The following is a 10,561-nucleotide window of genomic DNA, read 5'->3' as shown; positions in this document are numbered from 1 at the left end:
CTGGGCCAATCAGCGCCCAGCGCGGGCTTTTTCCCCTCCCACCTCAGGGGCGGCCGCGGGGGGTTTTTTTCTGAGGGGAAGGGTCGCGATGGCGGAGCCGCGCTCTGAGAACGGCAGCGAGGAGGAGCTGCCCAGCCTGTCCTCCCTGCTGGAGCTCCACAAGCCGAGCCCCTCGCGGCCCCCGTCTCTCGACCCCGAAGCTGTGGTGGTGAGCAGCGGGGGCGAGGAGGCGGAGGAGGAGGTGGTGGTGTTGGAGGAGGTCGCCGCTTTGCGTGGCAGGGGCGCGGCGAGAGAGGGGGCGGGTTCTGAGCCCTGCTGGCAGCCGGACGGCGGGCTTTGCCGTAGCGGTGATCTCGTGGCTCCGGGCGGCGAAGGGCTGTGGGGAGACCCGGCGCCGTCTGGAGGAGGTTGTTGGGGCGGTGAAAACAACATATGCGGTGCTGAGGGACCCGCGCTGCCGGTCGGCCAAGACGAGCCCAGTAGCCCCCTGGTAAGCAGAGCAAGTACAGAAGCGTCCCTCCCTCCCAAGAAGAAGCGACAGTATAGTCAGAGGGAAAGGGAGGCAGTCTGCCAGGCTGCATGGGAGAGGAGGAAGGAACGAGAAGCGAAGAGGAGGCTGCAGGAGGAGGAGAAAGAGAGGAAGAGAGCCCTTGCCAAGACGCTGAAAGCTCAGCGGCCGGGAGAGTGCCAGAAATACATAACAGTGGTGCTGGATCCAGGTAGTTGTCCTCACAGCCTGCACCTGCTTTGCGCTGGCTGTTTGTCTCCTCTCTGTGGAGGCCTGACCCATGTGCCGATTTCAGTCCTCTTACAGGTAGAAGGTGGTGAGCAGGTTCTTAGGGCTTTGGAGGCTGCCAATTATTCCTGTGTGGTTGAGAACCAGGCTGTTCCCTGCAGCATCAGCTGGAGGAGAAAGACTGTGTCATCTCAGGTGTGCAACTAAAATCTTGATGGTTTTGCCTTTTTTTTTCGTCTGTTATTTGGACTCACTCATAATTGTATTTAGCAACACAAGTAAACACCCCCTAAACTCCCTGCTCTGAGTGGGAGTCTGAGTGAATTCTGAACAGACTGTTAGCCTGACTGTTTGTTTTCATATCTGAACAGGTGGGAGGAGGAGATGAATGGACAGAAGAACCAAATGTCCTGGTTCTGCTTGGCTTGGGGGAGTTTTTGTCCATGGCTCAGAGTTACAAACAAGTGAGAACGCTTATGACTTTTGTGCTCCTGTACAAGCCTTGATGCAAAACTGGTGTTTTGACATCCCTCTTTGTGGCAGGAATGTTTCAGTGTGGGACAAAACCTTATGTGGGGGATGAATGCAGGGTTTCAGTAAAACAGAAATGGGGTTTTGAGCTATTAATGGATCAAAACCACTGGGTTGTATAATGTAAAGTTCTGACAAACTTTCCTAGTTAAAAACGTTCACACATCCCTGGAGAGGTAACATTGCTCCATCAAGTGGGAATTATTTTTTATTTCTTTCTGCTAAAACTGTACACGGGGTCAAGTATTGTCCTGAAGAGCAAGTGTGAACAGACTCATCTGCAAAACCAGAACCAGAGCCATAGTTTGCTGTGCTTCCATGTGTACCTCAGAATGGTTTAACCCCTTTTTTTCCCCATCTTTGCAGAAGGTTGACAGCTGCACAGAAGGGCAGAAGATGACCCTGCAGAGCTATGTAGCTCACGTGATGGAGAAGCTACCTGGGAAAATTCTGGCTCTGGCAGTAGTTGGAGTAGAAAATTATTTCAGGTCAAGCTTCTTTCCCTCCAAACACTTCTATGTTTTTCTCTGGCCTTGAGAAATGCCATAGGTGTTTACATTAACTCCTACTAGCAAAGACTGGAGTATGAGTGGTATTCCCACACAGATCTGCTCCACTGTTTGTAATACAAAAACAGAAGCAAAGGCCCATCCAGCCTCTCACCCTGGTCTTACTTTACTCTTTTTAGATCCCTCAGAGTTCGGTCAAAACAGAGACTGCAACAGGCAACAGTGCCTGGGAACCAAGAGGAACAGAGAAAAGGGAGAAAAAGGAAAATTAATGATTCTGGCCTGGAGTTAACCAGAATGAACATGGAAGAAGTGAGTACCTTTTAAAACAGATATGCAGCCATCATCTGTTGTCTGCAAGCGTTTGGACATTTGACCTTGTCACACCATTTCTTGGATGGGAGGATGCAGTTGGCAAAGCCCATCTGTGGTGGCCTGTGTGTAACAAGAGTGTGCCATGGAGGAGCTGTGGCAGCTCAGAAGACACTGAACTGATACTACCTGGCAGAGACAGACTGCCCCTGAATACTTCAGTGCCATAAATTAACTGTTCCCAAAATGGGGAGAGAGCAGATGTTCTTGTTCTACAGCAAGATCTTTGTAACCCTTTTCTGTTTCAGACGAAAGTAGGGTTTGATGTGACAAGACTGATTGTCCCATTTGTTGTTTCAATGGTGATACAGGCCCTGGTGGATCTGCAGCTGTGCACACAAGTCCAGGTCAGCTTTTTTGACAGCTGTGAGGAGCTTGGGGAATATGCCACTATGTTCACAAAAGCTGTGGCTGAGGCACCATTCAAGTGAGTAAGCAGAGGAGGTTTGGTCCTGCCTTTGGAGAGCCTGTCCTTTCAGTTACTGGGAGGGAACAGAAGGTACAACACATTGTATAATGGTTTTTAAAGGAGCAGGCGACACACAGCAGCTGCTACTGGAGCTCCCTCAACACAGGACTTGTTCTTGAAACTGATGTCCTACCCTTGGAGAGGTGAGGACAGACCCTGATTTCACAGAACCACAGGCTGGTTTGGGTTGGAAGGAACCTTACAAATCATCTAGTCTAACTCCCTGCCATGGGCAGGGACACCTCCCACTACACCAGGTTGCTCAGAGCTCCATCCAACCTGGCCTTGAACACTTTCAGGGATGGGGCAGCTGCAGCTTCTCTGGGCTACTTGTTCCAGTGCCTCAGCACCCTCAGGTTTCACTGTGGAGTCTTGACATCAGGTAAAGCTCTTGTTCTCAGGCACACTTTTGGAGTGAGAAAGGAATGCAAGTAGGGCTGGGCTCTTACAGCACCAGCTTTTCTTCTGCAGTGCTTAACCAAGACAGACATGCCTGAGAATGAACCACTTTGCTGTTTCTGTTAAGGAAGGACAGCAGTGTGTTACACAGTGATAGCTCAGAAAACCATCTCGTGCAGTCTCACACAATCCTGGCATTTCTTTCACAGTAGCTGCTGGATTTTCCATGTCAGCTGTGAGAGGAGACGAGATGTTAAAAATTACATGTAAAAGTGTTGTGGTTGACAGCCAGAAGGTAAATTCTTGTTTACCACTTTTTCTGTGTGTTGGCTTGTGTCAGGATTGCTTTTTTTTTCCGTATCAATCTGGGTCTTAAAAGGAATTGGTAACGAATGTAAAGCAAATAGGGTCAAATTGTCAACATTTCATTTGATGCCAGCGGTGTCTCTAACAGCATGAGTGAGGGACAGTGTTCTGGCTCTGTGACTACAGGCACAGGGACAGTTTTTTCTTCATTGTCTTATTCCCTTCCTCATTCCTTGTTCTCCCTAGGCGAGAACGAGAGGATACGGGGTTCTCTTTCTACTTGGAGAAGCGTTGGTGTGGAGGGGTAAAGGTGGATCATTCTGGAAGGGGTCTCTTGAAAGTTTGGAACAGGCAGATACAGCAGTTTAACCGGGTCAGCCCTGCCATGGCTGAGGCTATTGTGTCTGCCTACCCTTCTCCTCAGCTTCTGATCCAGGTGAGGATGCCTCAGGAGTACCTGGCACCGTGCACAGGTGGCCAGCTGATGTAAGGGGTGGAAGAAATCATTTAATTGTTATTAAATTAGATACAGCGATTCTGTATGAGCAGTCCACTAAGGTAGTGAAGGAACCGATTCCTTGGCATCCACTGCTTTGGATTCCCAGAGCAGACCACTGAGGGAGAAGCATTGGTTCTTCTCCCCGAGCTCATGGATGGGACTGGGGAGGGACCAGGTGAAAACCGAGCGGACATTGTGGAAGGGTAGAGCAGTCACGGGTGCATGGCTTTGATTGGTTTTTTTGAGCAATGGATGATAGTGTTGTTCCTTTGTGTTGCTTTTAGGCCTATGGGAAATGCTCCTCAGACCAGGAGCGTGAGAACATGCTAGCCAATATCCCAGTGCACCGTGGCGAGGGTGTGACAGCCACCTCCCGGCGGATCGGGCCGGAGCTGTCCCGGCGCATCTATCTGCAGATGACTTCCCACAATCCTGACCTCTGTCTGGATTTCACTGGGTAGCTCCAGGGAATAAGGGTTTTACTGTTTGAACTGTTCAGTTTTCTTCTGTGAAGAAGTGCTTAGATAAGTCGTTGATCCTCGTTTAAAGACTTGAAGCACATTTAGACTTTATCATAGCAGGAAAAAAGTTGGATAAAGTTGCTGAATGGCTGGAGTTTATACAAGAAAGATGGTGAACACCTTCCCCAAGAGCATGAGTTGCACACAGTTCATAGCATGTCAACATTATTTGTCTTTCTATAAAATAAATAATTTTGAATAATCTTTGCTTCTTAATGAGTTGTCTTGCATATAGACAGGTATGTCCTCTGTTGAAAGGAATGCTTCCTACTGCTCTCCTGAACTGCAAGGAGTTACCTTCTATCTCCTCTGGGACAAATCCTGATGCTAAAGCAACACAGTGCTGCCCCCCCAGCACCTGCTCTAGTGAGGTGGAAGAACTTTACCTCACAAAACAGACTCTGTGTTCCGCTGTAGCAGATGGGAATGAGTAAGACTAATTTTGAGATATAAATTTAGACTGCCCTGATTCAGTCTCCAGACAGCTTAATCTAGAGAGAGTCTCAAAATCTGATTATATGCGTTGGAATTATGAGGTCTAAACAGTTGGCAGAAAAAGCTTCCTTTTAATTAGATTGGGGAACACGGCCTGTCCATGCAGCCATTAGCACTTGTGTGCACACAAGGACAGTTGAGGGCTTTTGTGACAGCAGCACTTACCGAGATGAGTGCTGAGAGAATTAAACTGCATCTGATGTGTGGAAGTTGATCTTTGGAACTGCGCTGCCTCCAGTGGAAAAACCTCACCTGCCATGCTCACTCCTGGCATCCAGCAGGAGCCCTGGCCTGGCCAGCAGCACTGCTGACTGGAATCAATAAATTGTATTAGCCCAGCATTTGCCAGCCTATGCAGCACTTGCCTGGATGGCACAGCTGAGCCCGCCCAGCTGCTGGCAGGAATTGCTTTGGATGTTGCTTGTCGTTTTCCTGAATGTTTCTGGATATAGGGAGCAAGGATCTTTTAAAGAACAGGATGAGTTACACACCAAAAGTGAATCTTAAAGTCGTTTGAAGGAAGCTTTGGACACATACACCCTGCTAAGGCAGAGGCAGCCCTTCCTGCCTTTATCTGATACTCGTGCTGCCGCTCCATCCTGTGTGACACTCAGGGAACCACAGCCTTACCATCAGGTTACAAAAAGGTGAAGGTTTCGATGGTGACCTTGATGTGAACTGCTACGGATGATTTCCCCACAGCACTGCTCTTGGCAGTGATTATCCCAGGTATGAGAAGAAGGAGTGAACCTGGGGACAAGTGTAGGGTGTCTCAGTGGAGTCAGTAGCACGGATACTCTCTGAAACCTAACTTCATTTTAGTACTCACAAAGCCCTTAAGGATATGACAAACTTCTGTTCTATTTTTTTAATAAGGAAAATTTAAAATTAGTTAATTTTAAGTATTTTCTAGGGAAATTATAAATGATCAATAGGACTTAGCAGAGGAGAGTTTTCTCCTCCATGTGCAAGCCACTAAACTTCCCGGCCTTCCCCCAGCCCCAAGGCTAATCCCTTTCCTGCCAGCAGTGCTCCCACAGTGCCACCCAGTGCTGCCACCATGGATACAGCAGGCAGGAATCGTTCCCCTGTGTACTCTGAAATCATTTGTGGCTGTTCCTAAAGGACCTAATTAAAACTAAAACCGCGTTAACAACACAAACATCCAGTTCAGACAAATTGCTGTGAAAACTGTTGTATTGAAAATTATCAGCTCCTTTCAATAGCACATCAGCCTCTTCGCTCCAACATACGGATGCACAGCCATCCTACGTGCCTGTAATTGGTCCTGGAGTGGGCCTTAGTGTGTTATTCCCATACAGCCATATCACCAATTTTAGCACAAACAGAAATGAGAGCAAGGAATGGATATGTATTAAAAACTTTCCACCTCCAGCTCAGAGCTACAGCTACCCAGGCAAGGTGAGGGCTGGTTTTTCCCACTCCTATAGACTGGCAGCTTCCTGTACCTCACAATCCTGGTGAACACCACTTGGAGGTGAGAAGTGGTAACAAGTTTAGGTTTAACGTGCGCAAAAAATGGGAGTTACAGGCCAACTGCAAAACATGCACAGCAAAGATGATCTGAACAATAACTCTGCTCTGTGGAGTGGACCAGCAAACCAACGCTGACTGGTTCAAAGCAGTTTCATCAGAACACAATTCCATAGGAATTCTGGCTGCGTAGATGGTGGAAGGAGATGCTGACGAAGCAAATGCCCGTCCAGGACAATCACTGCTGCGAGTTGTGCTGTAGCATGTTTTGCAGGGTCTTGTGGTTCTGCAGGGCAGCCACCACGTCCTCGTAGAGGGTGTTCACGCTGACGCACAGGGGCTGACGCTGCAGCTCTGTCAGCTTGCAGGCGGCCAGAGCACACAGGATGCAGAACAGCACGAAGAGCAGGACCCTCAGCACCGACCGTGACCACGAGGGCTTGTGCCGGGGGGGCTGAGGGGGACGGGAGCTGGAGGCAGGCTCTGTAATGAGAACAGGGACAGGACAGAACGTGAGGAATTAATCAAATACCTTTAACAGTCTGCGTTCGGAAACAAACTGTTCAGGTGAGATACTTCAGCCTCTGCTGTGGTTGCCTTTTGTCATGAATTTTCATTACTTAGCTCTGATAAATAGGTAGATGTGCAGGATTTAACTGTTTATCATGAAAAGTTTCAGATTTAGTTTCATGGGCAGCAGTGAAGAGGGTGTGAAGCACCTCTGTGTTGCACAAGGTCTGGTTTTGCACGTGTAGTTCAGTACACTTGAAATAAGTGGAGGGAAGTTCTCATTAGGAACAGCTGGAGAACTTCTTGAATCTTGTAGCTCCACAGTTCATGAGAGCACAGGCAAAGAGAAAAAGGGCACAGCAGCAAGTCTATCAGAACTCCTACAGGCTCCCCCTGCCCACTCCCACCATCTCCCAGTACCTGGGCCGCATGAAAGCAATTCTGGCAGCATCAAAGTCTGATGAAGATGAAATCTGATGCAATCCCACCCAAAATTGATACCACTTACTTCGGGTCTGCACCGTTTCTTTTTTAGTTTTCTTCTCCATCTCCTGTTTTGCAGCTTTCTGAGCGTCATATTCCCGCCTTCTGCGTTCCTTCTCCTCTGCCTTCTCTCGCTTCCGCAGTTCCCTCTCTTGAGCCTCCTTTGCTCGCTGTTCTGCTTCACGCTTCTTCTCCATTTCTGGGGATTAACAGGAAGTTTTTCCCTTTTATCTAAAGGGTTGTCATTGCCATCTTCCTTATTACCTGCTTATCTGATCCCGATTGGAATGAAGAAACCAATTAAATAACTATCCTCTTTTTTTATCATTTTATTTAGTATTACAAAGCTTGCATTTTCCTCCCTCAGAATTAGACTTCCCTTAAAGTAAATCCCATGCTTTTCTTTCATATTTTTATAGGTAACCTACATCACTTTCCATCTAGAAATCTAAATATTATTCAGGCAAGAAATCACATGCTATGTTTCTCCCTCCAGCCCTTCTACCCTTCTACTCCCTGAATCTTCAGGATTTGGATGGCTACAAGTACTTGTTAGATGGCAATCTGTTAGATGGATTCCAGTGTTTGGGTGTGTTAGAGAGACCAAGAGCAGTCCTCAGCAGACAGCATGTGGGGGCTCTTTGTGCCTACCTCGCTCTGCTTGGAGTTTCCGCTGCCGTTGTCGATCCTGCTCGGACTGGATCGCTTTCATGTGCTGCAGTACCTTCAAGGTCCAAGAAAACAACCTGAGGGCTGTGCAGGGGGCTCGTGGCACAGTCAGTTCAGAACAGAACAGCTGGATTGTGGCTGAGGACAGTCAGCTGGGGCTGACACCCAACCCTGACCTACCCCTACAGGCACAACTCTGAGGAGAAAGAGCTCGGACCTTCCTGTGTGAGTCTTTGCCATTAAGAAACAGATTTTCCTATTAAAAACAAACATGGCAAACTGGTGCTCACTGATACAGGGGATCACAGAACATTTCTATTTATTTGAGCCTACAGTTTGCCAGAACTTCTCCAGAGATTTTTGTACAATAAACCTAGGCATGGATTATTATGTCTGATTATGCTTCTACTTTCTTGGCAACCAGTATTTAATCCTCTCTTAACTCCACTAGTGGAGGAGAATCCCCCTTAGCCAGGCATTTGCTCTCCACAGGCACAGCAGCACCAGAGTCAGTGCAGTGAACCTGTACCTCACTGCCTGAAGAAACTTCAGACTGCTGCAGCAGCTGCCCAGCTTGGTAAGCAAAAAGAGGAAGAAACACCACTGACAAAGCCATGAAAGTGAAAAAAAAAAAAAAAAAAAAGAGAATAAAAGCAGATTCCTTACCTTGACAGCAGCCTGCTTACACTGCTTCTCATCCAGACAGTCTCCTGCCACTTTAGCCAGGACAGGATCCAGGGGATTGTCCTTCAGATCCAACCACTTCAGGTTCTGCAAAAAGGCATGACAAAGGGGAGGCTGTAAGAGCACAGCAGTCTTGCAATTATTTAAGAGATCCAAAACAGAAGCAAAGGACTGCTCAGTTTTCAGATGAATGAAACAGGTACAGAAGACGAGCAGAGACGTTTTCAATAGACTGAGAGAATTTTCACCGAGCTGTGGTGCAGAGCCAGCTGAATTTTGGAATGGGTAGTCAGCAGGATGGATGCTTTACCAGAGAAATCAACTTGAGCAGGATCACAAGACCCTGGGCTGCATCCCAAAGCTTTACGTAACTGCCCAGCAAACAGTTTTACCTTGAGCTGTGCAAAGCTGACTGGCAGGGTGACTAAACGGTTGTTGAGAAGGTCCAGGTGCTGCAGATTGACCAGGCGGCCAAAGTCCAAGGGCAGCTGTTGAAGCCGGTTTTTACTCAAATCCAGTTTCACCAGATGCATCAAACTGCAGAAGTCTGACTAAAACCCAAACAAACCCAGAGAAAGCTGGTCAGCACCTCTATGGAGGAACCTCTGCGGCGAGTATGTGGACACAACCGGCACCTCGCATCAGTCTCAAATTCCTAACTACCTACAGGACTGTGATGGAGGAAAACCACTCTCCTCAGAAGATGGGGGTGGGACACATATGACAGACTGACAAGGTGATGTATGGCAATATGGCAGGAGCAAACCCGAGTCTCCACTGCTGATGGAACGGGTCTGTATTCACCTGGGGATGCTCTGGCAAGAAGATACTGCAATCTTCACTCAGTGCAACCCTTTCCTCTCTTCTGCCTCAGCCAAACCCACCACCAGCACTGACCCATCACTGACAACAGAGTCATTCAGCCACCTCGGGATGGGGGAAGAAGCACCAGTTCCAAACCTCCTGGAGAGCCTCTGAAGAAGCATTAGTTATCTTTTCCACATATTTCCCAGCAGACTCATCCCCACGAAGGCTCTCTAGCACCTTACCGGCAAGGAAATGAGGTTGTTACAGGACAAATCCAAGACAGTAGCTTTTGGAAGAGCAGCCTGAAAGAGAAATAAAGCGCTAAATGAACACGGAGGTTCACCCGAGCCCCTCTGACACCCACTAGTTCTGCCTCGGCCTCTGCGGTTTCTCCCGCATCAGTCTGTCCATCCCCCGGGGCTGCTCCGAGGTCGCGTCATCTCCGGATCGGTTTCTGGGTCCAAAGGCGGTTTTTATCCCGGGATAAGCACTGAACAGCGGCTGCCGGGCCGGCGGGACACGGAACCCCCTTCCCCGTCCCTTTAAATACCCGCAGGCCAGGTCACAACTCCCGCAACACATCTGTCTCCCCCGCGCCTCCCCTTCCCGGGGACCGCGCCCGCCCCCATCCCCGCCGGGCCGGGGACTCACCAGCTCCCGGACCGGCACCTCGTTCAGGTCGCAGAGGCTCAGGTCCAGCTCGTTCCCGTCCAGCTTGTCCTTTAGGCTCAGCCCCTTCCCGCCGCCCCGCGACATGGCTCCGCCGGGCAGCCGCCAGCAGGGGATGCGGGTGGGAACGGGGGTGCGGCACGGCTCGGTTGGGCCCGGCACGGCTCAGCTCAGCCCAGCTCAGCCCGTCCCGTCCCGGCGTGGCACGGCCCGGCCCCGCCACCCACTTCCGCGGCCACGTCCGCGCGGGCCCCGCCAGCCCCCGCCGCGGGGCCGAGCGCGCCCGCTGCCGGCCCGGAGCGGGGCCGCACCGCCCGCACGCCGCCGCGGCCGCGGAAGTGGGCGGCGGGGCCGGGCCGTGCCACGCCGGGACGGGGCTGGCTGAGCTGGGCTGAGCTGAGCCGTGCC

At 49.9% G+C, this 10,561-nt stretch overlaps 2 protein-coding genes across 3 annotated transcripts; one reads left to right on the top strand and one right to left on the bottom strand.

The window, feature by feature from the left end:
• The first annotated feature begins 42 nt into the window (after window positions 1-42).
• On the top strand, window positions 43-4,544 carry EME1 (essential meiotic structure-specific endonuclease 1). Of its 2 annotated transcripts, XM_027654696.1 has the most exons (8): window positions 43-719; window positions 804-931; window positions 1,108-1,200; window positions 1,634-1,755; window positions 1,956-2,088; window positions 2,460-2,575; window positions 3,569-3,758; window positions 4,106-4,544. In XM_027654696.1, exons 1-8 carry the CDS (start codon window positions 89-91, stop codon window positions 4,280-4,282), a joined length of 1,590 nt encoding a protein of 529 aa, XP_027510497.1. In that variant the 5' UTR covers window positions 43-88; the 3' UTR covers window positions 4,283-4,544. The 2 variants fall into 2 exon arrangements, with proteins under 2 accessions (XP_027510497.1, XP_027510498.1); XM_027654697.1 differs by lacking the exon at window positions 1,108-1,200.
• Window positions 4,545-6,016: 1,472 nt separating this feature from the next.
• Window positions 6,017-10,403, bottom strand: LRRC59 (leucine rich repeat containing 59). The gene is made up of 7 exons (XM_027654614.1): window positions 10,136-10,403; window positions 9,727-9,786; window positions 9,070-9,228; window positions 8,660-8,764; window positions 7,976-8,048; window positions 7,350-7,523; window positions 6,017-6,814 (listed from the first exon to the last, which is right to left on the bottom strand). Exons 1-7 carry the CDS (start codon window positions 10,238-10,240, stop codon window positions 6,570-6,572), a joined length of 921 nt encoding a protein of 306 aa, XP_027510415.1. The 5' UTR covers window positions 10,241-10,403; the 3' UTR covers window positions 6,017-6,569.
• Window positions 10,404-10,561: the final 158 nt, after the last annotated feature.

This window comes from Corapipo altera, unplaced genomic scaffold (genome assembly GCF_003945725.1).
Source record: "Corapipo altera isolate COAL_440 unplaced genomic scaffold, ASM394572v1 343, whole genome shotgun sequence".
NCBI classification, from domain to species: Eukaryota; Metazoa; Chordata; class Aves; order Passeriformes; family Pipridae; genus Corapipo; species Corapipo altera.
Note: the sequence above shows the minus strand (reverse complement) of the source record. Positions and strands in the feature narration are given on the sequence as shown.